We start from the raw sequence: 19,660 nt of genomic DNA on the forward strand, positions 1-19,660 counted from the left end.
ACCACCTCTGCCCCTCGGGGCCCCACAGACTACTACTGACCCATAGTGACCCACGATTTAAGAGCTGACATTCTTTGACTCACTTTCATCAGTCCTTCTTTAATGTGCATAGAGCTCTGCCTAGGGAAGTACAAATGAGTTCAGATACAGCTACTTCCCTGATTTTTGTGGTTTTCTTTTCTTTTCTATTTTTTTTTTTGTAGAGATGGAATTTTGCCATGTTGCCCAGGCTGGTATTGAACTCCTGGGCTCGAGTGATCGCCCACCTCAGCCTCCCAAAGTTCTGGGATTACAGACATGAGCCACTGTGGCTTTCCAGGAAAGAGTTCACAAATAATTGTGAAACAAAAAGAATTAAATCCCTGAGAAGAGGTGCTTCTTTAGAAGAGAAGTTATTTACTGCAACAATATTTGAAAAAGTTTTCCCTATGTTCCAGACAATTATTTCTCTGAGGCTAAAATCATTCCACATTAAAACAGACAATGCATGAAGATGGGTTAGCTCTTCAGCAATTTGGGGGAAATATACATCAATTTACATTCAAGAAAAAAATACAGATAAATCTTAGAAGTCAACTGAAAAATAAAGCCATAGAAGAGATAGAAGAAAATAGAATTGTATAGCATTTTACAGAATTTTGGAGGTTGGAGGATATATTATTAGTTTGCTAGGGCTGACATAGCAAAGTATTACACAATGGGAAGCTTTTCAACAACAGAAATTTATTTTCTCACAGTCCTGGAGTCTGGAAGACATAGATCAAGGTGTCAGCAGGGAACCAAACCAATCTTCAGAGGCCTCTCTTCTTGGCTTGTAGATCGCTGTCTTCTCCCTGTGTCTTCACATGGTCCTTCCTCTATGTCTGTCTGTGTCTTATCTTGTCTTTTTATAAGGACACCACTCATATTGAATTAGGGCCTGCTGAGATTATCTCATTTTAAATTAATCGCCTCTTTAAAGACCCTATCTCCAACTATAGATACTGAAGGCAAGGACTTTAACACGTGTTTTGAGGGGACACAATTCAGCCCATAACAGAAGGAAACTGATCTCAAAAGGAATAGAAGAAACCACAAAGGAAAAAAGCCGATATGGTGGTACATGCCTGTAGTCTCAGCTATTTGAAGGCTGAGGCTCAAGAAGATTACTTGAGCCCAGCAATCCAGCCTGGGCAAAATAGCAAGGCCCCATCTCTAAAAAACAAACAAACAAAAAACTAACTTAAAAAAAAAGTAAAGATAAACATTTCAATATGTCAAAACAATGTTTAAATGAAAACAAAAATATAGGAGAAAAGAGTTAATATCTTAAAAAATAGTTCATACAAATAATTAAGAAATACTATGATTCTAAACAATAGGCAAAACAAAAACAAAAACAGACAATGCTGGCAGTGCTTATTTTCCATTTAACAAGTGATGTCCACTGTTTAATTAATTGTGTAGAAGGAAAGCAAGAGTTTGTTTTGAAGCTCAAATTTATTTTAAAACAGTGAAATGAGGCTATGATATAGCATCAAAACAGTACAAAAAGTTTGCATAATATGATATTTGGAGTTCTTTGATTTTGCATTTAAAATGCAATTTATTATTTTAAAGTACATACTATGTTTTGTTTCTAAATGATTAGTAAAGATTTCAAACTACTAATTTTAAGTATTCCTCAACTAATTAATTAGCAGGGTGACGAATTTTTATTCACAATAAAGAAAATGTCAAGTTAAATCACCACTGTGTGTCCTCTTTTTAAAGATGTTTTAAGGTATCAGAGACATCTTGGTGGTCTTTATAAAACTCAACAGAAGATGATTGCCTCTCAGATGTGACAAAGACCACTTTGGAGACAAATTTGCAGAATTACCATGCACCTCAGTAATTTATAACCTGATGTTATGGTGCTAAAGCAATTATTATGAGTATAAGTTAAACAACTTATGGCTAAAAATAAAAGCAATTTAAACTGCATTAAAGTTAAAACCATTAACACGCTAGTGGTGGTCAGCAGAGTGACTGAGTCATGAGTAAAAACATTAGTTTCCCCTAACACATGGTATAAATTTAGAAATTTTCAAACTGTTTTTTAAACTGAACAAAGTTACAGATACCCGTTTTAGGTTTTGTTTTTTTTTTGGGGGGGGGGGGGTTCACTTTGTCACCCAGGCTGGAGTGCAGTAGTGTGGACACAGCTCACTGCAGCCTCAACTTCCTGGGCTCAAGTTATCCTCTTACCCCAGCCTCCTGAGTAGCTGGAACCACAGACACACGCCACCATGCCCGGCTAATAGAGACAGTTTCACCATGTTGCCCTTCTGGTCTCAAACTCCTGAACTGAAGCCATCGACCTGCTTCAACCTCCCAAAGTGCTGGGATTACAGGTGTGCACCACAGTGCCCAGACTGATTTTGGGAGGCTGAGCCAGGAGGATCACTTGAGGCCAAACGTTCAAGACTAGCCTGGACAACAAAGGGAGACCCATCTCTAAAAATATATTTTAAAAACTTTAAAAAATTAAAAAAGACACAGAAAGAAAGATTACCACCTTGGATGATATTAACCTGCTGAAACACCTCTAAGAGCTCCAGGGACTAGAAACCCCTGATGTAGCATAACCCTGTTTGCCTGAACTATTTATGAAGACCAGAGAAGTTAAACGGGTTGTCCCACACCACAGTCATTAGTGTGGCTTCAGTTCTCTTTAGATATTGTCCATAAGACAATTTATCTTCCCATTTACAAAAGCTGCTTTCACTTGGCTTGCACATTTGAAATATAAATATATTGACATATTGGGTAAGATAGTTATCCTAAATTGTATCAAATTTGCTTTTAATAAATACAACGTATCATTTTAAAGTTTTTATTGTGCATAAACTCTTTGAAGATACTGTGTACCATTTTTCAAAGTTTTCTCATTATTTCAAGTCTAAGAACCCAAACTTTTGAACAGATTGTGACTTCCATAAAGTCACGGGTGCTCTGTAAATTCAATATAGCAGGAACTTAAAAAGTACCAAACTTTTCAAACAGTAAGTCCAAGAAGCAGTTTGACTGTTGGTTTCTTTTCTTTATTTTATCTGTAACTGAGAAAAAAATAAGAATAGCAAAGAGGTCAAAAAATGAGAGATGTCCCAAGGAAAGAAGAGTCCTGGGGTTTTGACAATCCTTTAATTAATGTTTTTTTTTTTTTTTCTAGAAAGTTGTTTTTGGTCCTGTTTAAACGCTCCCTTCTCTGAATTGCCCCAACAACTTTGAGCTTTGTTTTCCCAAAGGTACCTGTTAAAAGTGAGTAGGGAAAGGACTTGCTGACCCAGAGCTATCTTTATCCTCAAGTGAAGGACTAATTCTGACAGCAATCCCCTTGACTAATCCTCATTTCAACCGTAGGCTACCACATTAATACCTTCTGTCTTAGTGTGAGTTCCCTAAAAGCAAAACCTAACAAGATTTGGATGTGATGACTCATTAAGGGGATGCTCTCTGGAGAAAGGGAGGGAAGGAAACTCGAAAAGGCAGAGGAAGAAGCTAAACCAAGATTTCATCTCAGCTTGAGTCTGGCATCAGCCTAATCCTTTCAGGAGCTCTGGAGCATGAACTGCACCAAATAGTCGGCCCCACCTTGAGACAAGGGGCTGGCCCTTTGTGCCCCCACCCATCAGTCACTGGCCATGGGGAGGTGGAGGCATCACATCCAGGATAAGACTGCTTATTTTTAGCTGAGGGCAATTCTCCAGGAGAAGTGATTAGCTAGGAACTGGACAGGAGAATATGGGAGACAGGTGCACTGGCCCAGTAGAGGGCATCTGGGCAGGGCATCAAAACATCAACCACACACACTACACTTTGTCATCACACCTTCTTCTGAAACAACACCTTGAAATGATAAGGAAAAAAAATGAAATATTAAAACTATACCAGTTTATACATAGTAAATAAAGAAAAAATGCCTGTTAAGAGTTCTACAGTTGTGAGGGGCATGGACGCAAAAAAAAAAATTTTTTTTTTTTTTTAATTCACATCGTGTGGATACCATGAGGCTTATCTTCATACTTCTCTGATCTTCAGATTCCAAGGATCGTAGGCTGAATGTCCCCAGCTGAATCTGCCACTTTTTCATTCAGCATTTTTTCCAACCCCAAGGAAGAAAATTACAAAATATTCAGTTCCATAGCAATAAGCGAAAACTTTTCACACTTGGAATCTGGACCATACTATAAAACTATCAGAAATATCTATTATAGAAACTTTGTATCTTTACTATCTTAATATAACATATGGTAACATATAACAATGGAAAAATTCAATGTTTTATTCAGTTCTGAGACACAACATAAAGTCTTAAAAATGTTTAAGACAAATACTCCTAGCATCGCACAAAAGTTAATGAAATGTTCTACAATGGTCGCAAAAAATGTATAAAAGTTCCTTTCTTAATTTGTTTTAACTCCCAAAAAGTAGAAATTAAGAAGTAACTTTAAAGAGCTTTATGTAGTTCCATTTAACACTTATTTCTGTCTTCATGTCTAGAAAGCTTTTCTGTGTGACAGCAATGATTTTAAAGTAGCATGTATTTAGTTGGTTTTAAGGACCTCTGAAACTCTTTGAGCTATGATCACAATTCGTATTCCTATAAGACTTGACAGCAACTGACTGAAGAGACTCAGGATGCTAAACATAACTCTATGAGAGATTTAAACGTAGCTGGTTAAAAAATGCTTTGAATGTTTTATGGTCTCTGAAGTGACCGGGGAACTTACTGGTCTGTATGCCTTTTCCCAAGAGGCATTGCGGATATTACCAGCATTCAGCTCAATTATGTAATAAGGCATACGTAGATACATCACAATCTATTTTATATAGAAAGTGGAATTGGAATCCTTTGATAAGAAAAAAGGATGTCAATCATTGTAAGCAATGATGGCAGGAAATGCCTCAAAAGGAACTGAAACACACCTGGGGATGCTTGGCCATGTCTTTCCAGGTACGCCCATAGTCATTGCTCTTTCCTATTTCTTCCTATGAGCAGACCCTCCAAAACTCAGAAGGGAGCTCACGGATGAGATACGAAGTCAGCTGTTGATATCTCATTTAGCATTAAAGCAGCAGAGGCAGAAAATAGACCGTTACAACGAAATGACAACCCTGCATAAACTCCAACTTAAAAGAAAATCACATTACTGAAAAATGATAAATATAAGTCTAAGACAGAGAGCAAGCAGTCTATATTTTAGAAAAATCTTTAATGTGTTGTTTTAAATAATTATATGAAACTTAAATATTTAATGTAAGTATATTTTCCATTAACCTATTTTGTTGTTAAATTCTTCCCTCGGGGCTCAATGGTTCTAGGATTATCAGTGACACCTAAAATTGTAAGAATGTCTTACCAAGTCATAGCTGGTTGTAAAATTTCTTCAGTTTCTATTAAAAAAAAAAAAAGATCTCTTCAGAACTCAGAACTTGGACAAGGGAAGGTATGCTACATAGTGAGGACTTTTTATTTTTATTTTGTTGGCAGTTCAGTTCAGTTGGTTTCAACATTTATTGAGCACCTACTATGTACCAGGCACTGTACTAGATGCTGGAGACACAAAGATGAATAAGACATGATCCCTGTCCCCAAGAAACTGATAGTCTCTTGGAGACAAACAGGTAGTGCAAAGATGTGGAGTTTACTCTAAAATGAATAAAAATTTCAATAATATAGTAATATTGGGCTTTTCAACACAATGGTATGTCATTGTAATGTCAAGGCAGACAAATAAAATGCATTTTCATGTGATAAAACAATAAAACCATTACGAGCTAACTTTTAAAGATTCACATGATAAAGGTAGTTAATACTAAAAATGTACATCATAGTTTTTCAAGTATTTCATACTTAGAAATATTATTGCCCACATTTGTGCTATAGTCAAAGCCAAATCCAGGTTGCCATATCATTCACATCTCAGCATGCTGGGATTCAGTTTCTCACTAAGTTTATGAATTAGAATGGCTAATTCCTCAGTTGCTTGGCTCTTGTCTTCCAAAAGTTCATAACGAAGGCTGGAGATATCTTGCTTGATTTCTTTTAATTCACCTATAGTATTGATATTAAAAAAAATTATTGGTAAGTTGCTCTTTGGATGTAGAAAAGAACAAAGAGTGAAAGTCTTACAATATCAATGTATTTGCTTCATAAGGTGTCCAAAGTAGCTACTTCAAAGTTTTTTCTTTAAAATATTTAAGAAACATCTGTCTTTAAAGGTATACTGACCTTTGAAAAAAAGCTATAAAAATAGTCCAGCTATATTTTTTAAGAGTAACACTCAGCTTAAAGTATTGTCCTTTTGTTCACCCACCTTTTAACATAAGGTGATTCTCTGTTAACTAATCTACAGTCAGGATATCTCCTTTCTGACTACACGGGAGTCCCTTTGTTTCTTTCAAGTATAAAGGTTGACACCTGCATCAAACATTTCCCATTGCTAGGATCAAAGGGAATCCTAGAAAAACTAAATTTTACTAAAAATGAATCAATCTATCTGACAGGCAAATAATTTTAAGGCAAATATGAAATAAGGGAAAGAAAGAAAAAAGCGTAGGGAGTGTTTATTAGGGAAGGTAATGGCAATGGACATGAAGACATTAGTTTGTCCAGCATAAAGGATTAATGCATAAGGAAGAACAAGCAACAGTGCAATTGAGGAGTTTAGATATGATACCACTGGCAATATATTCTTGAAGAGAATAGGAAAGTTTGGGCTATAAAAATAAATTGTTCCCATAGTTCAGTTTGGCAATATTTAGAGCATCCATGTATTGCAATTAGAAACTGGATTCTCTTCAAGGAGAGGCAGTATTTGGTTAAAAAAGGAAAGAAACACTGGATTCTCTTGCAAGTGACTGTAATGTAGATAAATCACTGACTTTCAAAAGTGAATGTTGGAGCAAGAATTTACCTTGAATCTAACAAATGATTCTTCAAACCATTGACTTAGCTTTTATAGTAGAATGGCATTTGAAACACACCTTTGATGATATTTCCTGGTATCTTTAATATGCTTTAAAGTATAATTTCAATATTCTTCTATTATATAAAAGTCAGAGCCTTATTATTTGAAAAAAAATCTAACTCTCAGAAATACACACAAAACATTTGAGGAGCCCTTTTGTGACAAAAAAAAAAAAGTGCTTCCTTTGGCATATGGCAATATAAAAGGAATAAACTGATCTTAATTGAAATCATGAGGCAGACTTCAGNAGTGACTGTAATGTAGATAAATCACTGACTTTCAAAAGTGAATGTTGGAGCAAGAATTTACCTTGAATCTAACAAATGATTCTTCAAACCATTGACTTAGCTTTTTATAGTAGAATGGCATTTGAAACACACCTTTGATGATATTTCCTGGTATCTTTAATATGCTTTAAAGTATAATTTCAATATTCTTCTATTATATAAAAGTCAGAGCCTTTTTATTTGAAAAAAAATCTAACTCTCAGAAATACACACAAAACATTTGAGGAGCCCTTTTGTGACAAAAAAAAAAAGTGCTTCCTTTGGCATATGGCAATATAAAAGGAATAAACTGATCTTAATTGAAATCATGAGGCAGACTTCAGTGGAAGGAGTGGATTCTCACACCATTCAGTATCATAGAGGACCCCCTGCCCCATTTCACCTTCTACTATCCTTTCTTCCCTGTTCCCGACTCATGGGGAGACTACAACCTATGTGTTGTATTAAATATTTAGTCTGCCAATTCAGGAAACACAAGTTACTCAAACTCTTCAGATTTTAGTTTCCTCGTTAATTAAATGAGGTTATAAGACACACTTTCTTAGTAAGAACTTTGTTCAAAACTCCAAATTCTCATTGATTTTCCTCTTTTGTGCAAGGGCTTGGGAAATGCTTCTTGTTTTTTATGCTGTTTTGGGCACACAATTCTTCCCACTTTGTTCCTCCCTCCCCACCTGCCATGGAGGTTATGGTACAACTGATCAGACTTCTGCTTTCTAAACTACAACCTCATTCCAGTCCTTTCTCCTGAGACAGTTTGATTAGGTCACCATGATTAGATTTTTGTTAGTTATCAATTATAAATTCACAGGTTTCTTTTCTACATACATATACTATTAGATTGATTTCAACTTAAAAGGGATTCCTTGTATTAATCAAGTAACGGCTTCAAAGTCCATGAACAATATTATTAAGTTTAGCCCTTTCTTCTTTTATCAGTGTAGATAGATTTAGTGGCATCTCATTGATATTGGAAGGTACAGTTTCCATTTTTAGGGCAACTTATTTCTCCCTGGTTGATTTCTTTCTAACTCTGGGCCTGTGTTTAGCTCTACCTTCTAGACTTTCATAAAAAATTTTTATAGTCCAGACAGATGCCCTGCCTCAAATATGCCTTAAAAAAATAAACTTCCTTAAAGTAAAGAGGCAGGGGGGAAAGTGACATTCAAAGGAGAAGCACCAGACAAGAAAAATAGGTTAAAACTGTGTTTCTGAACAACAAAATAGAGGTTTTCCTGAGCACATGAATTCTGTTTGAGTCACTGTTCTTTTATCTGCTTAACTGGAAAAATGTTAACACTAATGTGAACTCATTGAAAATGTAACCAATACTACTGACTACTTTATGTCAGAGGGATTAAAAAACTGCTAGAAAGATGTCAGTCTTTACATTCTTAGAATCAGAGCACTATGAGTAGAGATAAATTGCCTCTGATCAATATTTTAAATAACTGTTTATTTTAAAAGATGAAGTTTTAAAAATTTAACATAAGATCCTTCTCCCATCTGAGAGGCATCCAACCTATAACCTGGGATTGGATTTTTAAAGTATGCCTCAATATGAAGTTTTCCACGTTCATTAAGTTAGTTATAAAAGGATATTTCTCAAGTTGGAGATGCTTACCTTCATTAACTTCATCATTTTCTTTGTCTACTTGTGCTTTCAAAACATACCGCTTTATAAGTCTTTTCATTATCTGCTGTTGGGCAAAAGTAAATGATTAGATCTCCAATGATATACATAAGTGCCCCGAATCCTATCTTCCAAAGAGGCTTACATACCTGTAAAGCAAACAACTTGGGAGAAAAATTTTTTATAACTATGTATAGAAAAATTACGCAGGTTTCAGAATTTAACTCTCTTAACGCCTTCTACTGAGACTTACTGCATAATCCACCAATACTTTTTTTTGCCTCAGAAATGGAAGAAGCTTTGAAAAAGAAGTTAAGCTTGAAGATTTGAATTCACGGCTTCTCTTTCAACTAATAGTTTCTTTTTAAGTTATATTGACACTACATTATCACCCATAGACACTACCTTATTTCCCAGTATTTAGAAAAATACATTAATGTACGCTCTCTACAGAGAATTTGGAAAATACAGAGAAGAGCAAAATAAATAATGAAATCATTAGCAACCTCGCCATCCAAAGATAATCACTGTTGTCATTTTGGTGTATGTCCTTCCAATATCTTTTCTTTAAATTTTGTATATATACTAATTACTGTATTATATTTTACATTTTCTAAATGCCATGTATTTTGTTACATTGCATGCTTTTCTCTAATATCTATATATAGTGACTATTTTCAGTCTAAATAAATGCTCTTCTAGGATAACTGTTTATCCATATGGAAAAAATTAAATTGGAGCCCTATTTCATACCATGAATACAAAATTAATTCCACATGCATCTGTAATGTGAAAGATAAAGCTTCTGAATCCTTAAAAGAAAATATTATATAAGACAGTATATTTATAAATTTAGGGTAGACCTGGATTTTAAAAAAACAAGATTAAAACTTATGATTACAATAGAAAAGACTGATAAATTCAACTTCATTACAATTTAAAATTTCTGTTTATAGAGATACCATAAAGAAAGTGAAAAGGTAAGTCATAGACTGGGAGAAAATATTGGTAATACTTGTAAGTAAAAATAATTTGGATCCAAATATATAAAGAACTTTAATTCAATAAGAAAAACTCAAATAACCCAATTTTAAAATGGGCAAAAGACAAACGAATGTTTCAAAGAAATGGAAACGTGAAGGGTCAACAAGCTTAAGAAACAATTTCAAACTCTGTTGCAGGGAAATACAAATTATGACAAAAAGGAGACACAATTTTACATCTAATAAAGAGAATGATTAATGAATCTAGTCATGCCAAGTGTTGGAAAGGATATGGATCAATGGGGACTTTTATATTTTACTGGCAAGACTGTAGTCAACTTTGAAGACAATTTAGTATTATCTTTTTAGTTTTTAAATTGATGTATATTAAAAAAATTTTAGATGTGGAGTCTCACTATACTGCACAGGCTTGCCTCAAACTCCTGGGCACAACACTGTCCTCCTGCCTCAGCCTCTCAAGCAGCTGGAGCTATAGGCATGAGCCACTGCAGCCAGGTGGTATTAGCTTTTAAAGTTGAACATTTGCATGCCCTTTCACCTAGAAAGTCCACTTCTCAGTATAAGGTCTAGAGAAACTTTGCAGGTATGAACCAAGAGACATACAACAATGTTTGTAGCAACTCTGTCTGAAATAGCAAAACACTGGAAACAATCTAAACAAATATTAATAAGAATAGACAAATTGTAGTATGTTACAATGTAATGTTATTGTGTTCATTAATGAAATTAATGCACCATAGCCACACACAATAGTGTGGATGAATCTTAGAAGCATAATGTTGAATGAAAAATTCCGGTTGCAGAAGACCACAAAGTATGAAGCTATTCTTATGAAGCTCAATAACAAGTAAATCTATAAAATATATTTTTAGGAATATTGACACATACAATAAATTATATTTGAAAAGAAAATCAAAGCAAGAAGAGGAGAAACCTAACTTCAAGATAGGGATTAACTGTTAGGTGAAGGCAGAGGAGTAGATAGGGAGGTGCATATAAGTAGAGGCAATGGATGGATAATGTTATCATTGTCAGGTCGGTGGTGGTTTCATAGGTGTGAATGTAATTATGCTTCATAATTTATTCTGCATTATACATATTCTTATGCATGTAACAAATATTGTATATAAAAGATAACAAAGGAAAGGGAAAAAGACCTGAACTAAGATGCAGGCATAGCGAGAGTAGAAAACACATACTTCAATTTTAAGAAAGTAGAAATTACACCAAGGTCAAGTAAAAGAGAGGAATTCAGGAAGATTCAAAATGTTATGCAGAGAATAACAACAGAGTGAGAGGGCCCATGCTACTGAAAAGGAAAAGCTCATTCTACCAGTCACTGTAAGATACAAAACCTGTTGAATTTTGTAGAATCTAGATCCCAAGACAGACTCACAGCTGGATGGATCTTAAACTGGATTGATTCATTCATTCAGCAAATATTTATTGAAAGCCAATTCTGTGGCAGGTACTGAACTAGGTGCTAGGAATACAACAGTGAACACAGTCCCCAGTCCAGTGAAACTTCATATTGATATGGAACAATTTACTATAATGGGTGAACATATCAGGGATCTGGTTAAATTTAGGGGACAGTGAAGACAGATTCCTATGAAACGAAAATACAAAGTTATGTATATCAGTTAAAAGCAGCTTAAAAGGCAGTAATACAAATTGATGGAAAATAAATGACTATTTAACAATTAGTGCTGAGACAAGTTGAGCCCCTGCACAAGGCAAGAAGGTACCTGAGGTTAGACAGAAATCAGTTTCCCCATATATGACACTACCTGGTAATAGTCTATCCCTTTGTTCATGTTGGAAAGATAATTCATGAGAATTCTAAAATGATCTGCAGCTCAGAGAAGGAGACAAAGATTGGCCATCCCCATTCTATTAGGAAGCTTGTCTAGTAAACCCAAGACAGTATTGTGTAACAGGCAACAAAGACTCTTGAGGCCTCTCTCCCCCTATTGCACTAGCTCCTGAATAAAATCTGTTTTTACTACTTTAGCTACTGTCTAACTCTGGTTTTCTTTAACACAGTTGAGATTGTGAGTTGCAAGAACAAATCATGTAGATCTGGAACCTTGGTATCTTAATCTGCATAATGGAGATGCTAGACTGTGTCTTGTAAAAGAGACAGTACATGTAAATTACATAGTAGGTCCTCGAATAATATAACTATTATTCTCTCATTATAATCTAAGCTTCTGTAAAGTGTATCTCGATAAATCCATCTTAATGATGGTACCATAAGCAAGGACCATGAAACTCATATATAACAAGTAAAAGTACCATTTTAAATACTACCTTTAACTAAATTTCCAACTGATTCTTTAATTAAAGCTAGTACTAAAAATTAAACTACCAATAACAGATTCACCTTTTTTCCCTCTTGCTCAAATTGCTAACTAACTAACACAATAGAAGTCGACAGATTAACTTCCACATTCCGCAAACCTCCAGAAATTATACAGCTTTCTTGGTACAAGCCTGTGAGTCACTCTTTAAGGAAGACATTCTAACTCTATAAAGACTATTGATTTTCTCTGTCCAGGGTATGGAAATCCTAAACAGAGGTTCCAAAACTGAAATTCAGTGGTAACCAGGTAAAGATCCCAGGCGGTACTTACTTCAAACAGTCCTTCCTGCAAACAAACCCAATTTCATTTTTCAACCCTCCATTAAGACTGGGAGAAGAAATAAGATGTGGGTGGTTGGGTAGCTGTGAGGTGGTTAGATATCTTCCTTCCCAAACGGAGTGAAAGATTTTCTTCTCACTTGGTATTTTTTACTGATTCAAATTCAGCTAATAATTGTTAAGCACTCTATCAGGTACTTTTTACATTCATTCTCTCATTTAATTCTACAGAGAAGCCAAATTTGACTGTCATTAGTAGGTTTTGTACTATGAATTTTAACAATCTAAAAAGTGTGAATGAAGGGTAATAAGACTGATGTAGACAGAAAAAAACTCAGAAGTATAGAGTAAAATTTTAGACAGGAAAAGGACCTTAGGAATCATTGTTTTCATGTTTTATACCACTCATGAAACTTTGTGAAAGATTACCATTACACAGCTTCTGTATAAACTTCTGTGATTGAGGGCCTGCTATTTTCAGACAGCTGGTTTAATCTATTTTGGACAACTATAGCTGTTAGAAAACAACTCCTTTGTATTGAAGCCAAAATAACTATCAGTCCAAGTTGTGTTCTTTGGGGCAACAGAGAATAAATTTGTTTTTCCTTCTACTTGATTGACTTTTACCTGTTACCTTTTTCTGCGTTTTTTTATTTTTTTTTATTTTTTTTTATTTTGAAGAGGGACCTGCAAACCTATTGATTGACTTTAAAATATCCTCTCTTCTAGGTTTCCCAGTTCTGTTGACCTAAAGAAAAAATCTGAGGCAAACTAAATATATAAGTAGAGAGTTTATTGGGCCAAGTTTAAGGACTGCAACCTGGGGAGCACAGATTCAAATTGCCCTGGATATGTGCTCCAATTAGCAGCAAGTACTAGTGGGTTTTTAAATGTAAAAAAGAGGCAGTTCCTAAGTTGTTTATCAAGGATTTGAAATAACATAAGCTTTTGAATGGTTATACATTCTTCTTTGCATCACAAATTCCAGGAACATGAAGATAACAGGTGAGGCTGCAAGTCAGGAACAAATGAATTTAGACAACCGCCCTCAGGCATGGGTAGAGGTAGGGGACTGTGACTGAAAGTCCCATACTCATGTTCTCTGGGCCTGCATACCTCACATAGTTCAGACTGCTCTGAGCTATTTTTGTTTTCTCTATTCCCAAACCATTTTATTTATATTTCATTGCATCTATATTTATTTCTATTTCATATATAGGCATAACTATACCACATAGTATGTAGTGTTATGTGAGTATCTGTCTACTTATTCTTTCCTTTCCTTCCTCCTAACCTCAACACTGCCATTCTACTTCAATGGAGAGATTCTTGAAGGCATGACCTATATCTTTGTATCTGTATAAACTAACATCATGTATAATAGGTGTTGTCCTGAATGTGCCTGGAAGCTCACTGTGAGTGGAGTTCAGGAACATCTCATTTTGCCCCATTTAGAGAAAAACTGTCATGTGCTTCCAGTAAAACCAAGTCATCAATGATATCCTTCATGAACTGGACCAGAGTCCACCACCTGGGCCAAAGACTGTCCAATACTGTATTTGTTTGGACCAAGGGTGTTACCAAAGCGAAGTCAGCTGTGAAAGCACATCTGCCCACAAGAGACAATAGAGAGAATAAAACTGAAGAACCCACAGTCCAACTTCTGTGGAGTCTCACAATAAATTCCTATTTCTTAACTTATCATAGCATATCTGCATGCTTTTAACTTGAAATAACCAAACACAAATATTGTTATAATAAATAACAAATAAAATATCGTTAAAATCAGCAGAATTTAATCATAGCCATCCTCCTAAGTATGTTCTTGAGAAAAAAATCACACCCAGTTAAAAAAAGTTTTTTACACACATAAAATAATTACTTCAACATGCTATTAATAATTAATTTTAATATAAATACCACTATTGATCAAAACATTTTTGGTATTTTTGTCTTTTTTTCAGAGAAAGGGTCTTGCTGTGTCACCAGGGCTGGAGTTCAGTGACATGATCATAGCTCATTGCAGTGTCAAACTTCTGGGCTTAAACTGCCATCCCATAACAGCCTCCCAAAGCACTGGGATTGTGAAGTGAGCCACCACGTCTGGCCCTGATCAAAATATTTTTGAAACTCTTCCGCTGTGGCCCCTTGGGGCGTATTTGAATCTCTGTCTTTAAATAAATTGTTTTGGAGAAAAAAACCCTCATTTGGATATAAAACACATATAGGTGATGACCCTATTGGTGATGGCTACATGTTTGTTGAAGTTGGATGTGACCATTTTTTTTAAAAATGCAAAGTCATGGCACTAAGTTTTATTAATAAGAATAATAAGTTCAGTAACTAGAAAAAAATGAAACATTTTTTGTCTTATGGACTAATTATAAAAGTAATTATTTAAAGATGTTCTAAAAATATTCTGAGTTGTGATGGCCCCATTAGAATTAGTATATTCTAAGAGTATATTAGTATATTAGTATATTAGTATATTCACTTTGAAAGAAAATCCCTATTTAGCAGACCAAGTTCTGATTTTTTTTTTTTTCTAGTAGAAACAGGGTTTCACCATGTTAACCAGGCTGGTCTCAAGCTCTTGACTTCAGGTGATCCACCCACCTCGGCCTCCCAGCGTGCTGGAATTACAGGCATGAGCCACCACACCCACCCCCAAGTTCTGTAATAGTTTTAAAGGTAAGTCTCACCTATTATAATCATGCTGCATGAAAAAAAACTCTAACAACTAAACAATGTTATTATCACTCACTTGTTCACTTGTTATGAACTGAATGTTTTGTCCACCCCAGACTCATGTGTTCAAATCCTAATCCCCGATGTGATGGTGGTGATTAGGTTCCACCCTTACAAATGGGATTAGTGCTCTTATAAAAGAGATCCCACAGAACTTCCTTGTCCCTTTTCTGCCATATGAGACAGAGTGAGAACACAGTTGTGTATGAACCAGGAAGCACCTGATTTTCAACAAATGCACCAAGAACATACATTGGGGAAAGGACAGTCTCTTCAACGAATGGTGCTGGGAAAACTGGACATCTACATGCAGAAGGATAAAACTAGACCTCTATCTCTCACCATATACAAAAACCATTTCAAAATAAAGTCTCAGGTGTAAGACTCAAAATGATAAAATTACTAGAAGAAAACATAGGGGAAATACTTCAGGACCCTGGTCTGAGCACAGAGTTTTGGATAAGACCTCAAAACACAGGCAACAAAAGCAAAAATAGGCAAATGGGATTACATCAAGCATATTTTCAAACTATGCAACTGACAAGGGGTTAATATCCAGAATATATAAGAAACTTAAACAACTCAACAGCAAAAAACAAGTAATCCAATTTAAAAATGGGTAAAAGACCTAAAGAGACATTGGGCAAAAGAAGATATACAAATGGACAACAGGCAAATGAAAAAATGTTCAACATCACTAATCATCAGAGAAATGCAAATCAAAACCACAATAAGATTTCACCTCACCCTAGTTAGGATGCCTATTATCAAACAGACAAAAAATAACAAATGCTGGTATGGATGTGGAGAAAGAGAACTCATACACTATTGATAGGAACGTAAATGAGTACAGCCATTACAGAAAACAGTATGGAAGTTCATTAAAAAATTAAAAATAGAATTACCACATGATTCAAAAAGCCCACTACTGGGTATATATCCAAAGGAAATGAAATCAGTATATTGAAGAGATACTTAAAAAATTAAAAATAGAACTACTATATGATCCAGCAATCCCACTACTGGGTATATACCCAAAGGAAATGAAATCAGTATGGTGAAGAGATATCTGCACTCTCATGTTTACTGCAGCACTATTCACAATAGCCAAAATATGGAATCAACCTAACTATCCATCAACAGATGAACAGATAAAGAAAGTATGGTTGCATATATACACACAGTGGAATTCTATTCAGCCACAATGGCATTCTGTCTTTGTGGCAACACAGATGGACCTGGAGGACATCATGTTAAATGAAATAAGCCAGGTACAGAAAGGCAAATATCATATGATCTCACTCATACGTGACATCTTAAACAGTTTATCTCATACAAGTAGAGAGTAGAATAGTGGCTACCAGAAGTTGGAGAGGGCAGGGGGAATGGGAGGTGGGGAGAAGTTGGTCACCAGGTACAAAGTTATAGTTGGATAGAAGAAGTAAGTTAAGGTGTTACAGGGCACAGTAGGGGGACTATAGTTAACATTGTATTGTATGTTTTAAAATAGCTATAAGAGAGGATTTTGAATGGTCTTACCACAAAGAAATGATAAATGAACAAGGTGATGAACACGCCAAATACACTGCTTTGATCCTTTGTACAATGTATACATGTATTGAAATATCACACTGCTTGCCATAAGTATGCATATTATAATGTGTCAATTAAAAATAAAATTAAAAAATAAAATAAAGTTTGAGAAAAAAAGAGCCAAAAATAGAAATGGATGAAAATTCAAAATGAATAGGGAAAAAATGGTAGATATGAAGACAGTCAAGAAGAATTCAGTAGGCTTTAAATTGGTGTCTTTGAAGAAGAAATCCAAAATAATGGAGCAGAAAAAATACTTCGAGATATTCATCAATAAAATTATTCAAAAATTAAAAGAAGACTAAATATACATATTGAAAGGCCATAGTGTGGCCGGGTGCGGTGGCTCATTCCTGTAATCCCAGCTCTTTAGGAGGCTGAGGCAGATGGATCACGAGGTCAGGAGATTGAGACTATCCTGGCTAACACAATGAAACCCCATTTCTACTAAAAAAATACAAAAATTGACTGGGCATGGTGGCGGCACCTGTAGTCCCAGCTACTTGGGAGGCTGAGGCAGGACAATTGCTTGAACCTGGGAAGTGGAGGTTGTAGTGAGCTGAGATCACGCCACTGCGCTCCAGCCTGGGCGACAGAGCAAGACTCCATCTAAAAAAACAAAAAAACAAACAAAAAAAAACAATGGCCATAGTGTGTGCCAGGAAAAATTGATACAGATCCACCTATAGAACAATCAATACCAAGTTGTTGGATTTAAAAGATAAAGATATTTGGGGCATTCAAACTAAAAGCTCAGGTCAACTATATGAGGAAAACAATCAGTCTGGCCTCAAACTCTTCCACATCAACATTCCATTCCAGGAGGCTCTGGAGCAACGTCTACATATACATTAAAAATAAATTATCACCTAAGTATATTACAGGTAGTCAATATAAATACATAGAAATGGAAACTAATTTACAACATAAACTCACTCAGAGAACATAGTTCCCACAAATTCTTCTTGAAGGAACTACAAAAAGACAAACTTAAGCTAACAAAGAGATAAACAGAAAATTATGGCAAAAAAGACTGCTGGTGAATACCGACTACGTTTAACTGTGGGACTAAAATTAAACCAAATGTAGGCTATAGTCCTGAAAAGGTAGTGAAGTAGATCAGAGTATGCCACCCCAAAATATACCATTTTGGCATAAGGATTATTTTGAGCCGAAGGCAATTGAAAAGTAGCAAACAGAGAAAGAGCTCTCTGCCCTAACCCATCTGCCTAAAAACAAGACATACATTTCCCTTTGTGAAGGTCTTCCTCCTCTCCCCCTCTCAGGTTAGGAGGAGAAAAACAATCATTACCACTGGGGACAGAAAGTCAGCACCAAGGTGGTTCTGCACAAGCAAACCTTACTATAATAACCTGTATCTTCTATCAGTTTCCTCCACCTTCCAACAATTTACTACCTTTAGCAACCCAAACACTTTTTCCTTGGTCATATCACTTCTCCACGAACTTCTTGTCCTTTGTTAAGTTGGTATATAAGCCCCAAATGCTAACTACCCCTTTAAGCCACTCATCACTGAGTTTTTCTACATGTATGTGCACTGCATGCATAAATAATCCTTTTCCCCCTCCTGTTTATCAGTCATTTATCAGTTTAATTCATAGCCCCCAGGTACTGAACCTAAAGGGATTAAGAAAATTACTATTCTTCCCCCAACAAGCACAGTTCTAATAATTTAACAAGCAGGAGCTGGGAGAGGAAGGGGGAAAATGGTGTAAATACACATATTGATTTTCTTCATAGTTTAGAGCTGAAGGATCAAAAGATAAAACTTGAAACATATCAATCAATTAACAGAGACCTAAGTATGTTTAAAAGTATTAAGATAAACACCAAGACATATAGCATAGTCCACTTCGGCAGACACTACCATTTCTCTTCCGCAGCTTTTTGACTTGGCGTGTGGCCACTTGAAATTAGGACTTTATTTCCCAGGCTCCATTGCAGATAGGTGGTTTGTGCAACTTTACAGAATTTTCTTATAGCACAGAACTTTCTTCTCTATCACTTTCTAACTATATTTTGGAATGTAGAAATAACAGGCAGAGCTCCAGGAGCTTTCTTGGAACATGAGATAATGTTAGACTGAAAGCCATTCATGATGCAGTAATATGACGGAAAAAGCCTGGGTCCCTGACATTGTTAGGTACCACACTAGGAACATGAGAGAGAAATAAATTTCTATTTTCTTTTAGCCATTTAAAGGTTGGTATGTGGTGGTTTTGTGAGAACTGCACCAAATTAATCATAATTAATATAAACAATAAGGGGACTACTTTAAAATATCACCAAATACACAAAAGAAGACCTAATAAATCGAAAAGTATCATCCTTAGAAAAGAAATTATAAAGCTTCAATTTGCCTTAACGTGATCAAAATAAAGACACCAGCAGACAAACCCACCTTAAAATTCAAATAGAAAAATAAGGAAGAGGTTGGGTGCTGGTGGCTCATACCTATAATCCCAGCATTTTGGGAGGCCGAGGCAAGTGGATCACTTGAGGTCAGGAGTTCAAGACCAGCCTGGTCAACATGGTGAAACCCCAACTCTACTAAAAATACAAAATTAGCTGGGCGTGGTGGCAGGCACCAGTAGTCCCAGCTACTCAGGAGGCTGAGGCAGGAGAATTGCTTGAATCCAGGAGTTGGAGGTTGCAGTGAGCCAAGATTGCACTACTGCACTCCAACCTGGGCAAGAGAGGGAGACTCTGTCTCAAGAAAAGAAAAGAAAAAAAAA

The 19,660-nt window shown here is 35.6% G+C and overlaps 1 protein-coding gene across 6 annotated transcripts in view; it reads right to left on the bottom strand.

Moving 5' to 3' along the window:
* Nucleotides 1–5,218: 5,218 nt before the first annotated feature.
* The window catches only part of TRPC3 (transient receptor potential cation channel subfamily C member 3), a 79,958-nt gene continuing 65,516 nt past the window's right edge, over nucleotides 5,219–19,660 (bottom strand). For 4 of the 6 annotated variants that reach the window (XM_017852633.1, XM_017852630.1, XM_017852629.1 and 1 more), the window contains 2 exons: nucleotides 8,907–8,982; nucleotides 5,219–6,079 (listed from right to left, as the gene is read on the bottom strand). In XM_017852633.1, coding sequence (XP_017708122.1) covers nucleotides 5,937–6,079; nucleotides 8,907–8,982 — 219 coding nt within the window. In that variant the 3' untranslated portion in view covers nucleotides 5,219–5,936. Of the gene's footprint in view, nucleotides 6,080–8,906; nucleotides 8,983–19,660 lie in introns of those variants that run through there. The other 2 variants (XM_017852631.1, XM_017852632.1) reach the window with 2 other exon arrangements.

Source organism: Rhinopithecus bieti, unplaced genomic scaffold, assembly GCF_001698545.2.
Source record: "Rhinopithecus bieti isolate Rb0 unplaced genomic scaffold, ASM169854v2 scaffold_33326, whole genome shotgun sequence".
NCBI classification, from domain to species: Eukaryota; Metazoa; Chordata; class Mammalia; order Primates; family Cercopithecidae; genus Rhinopithecus; species Rhinopithecus bieti.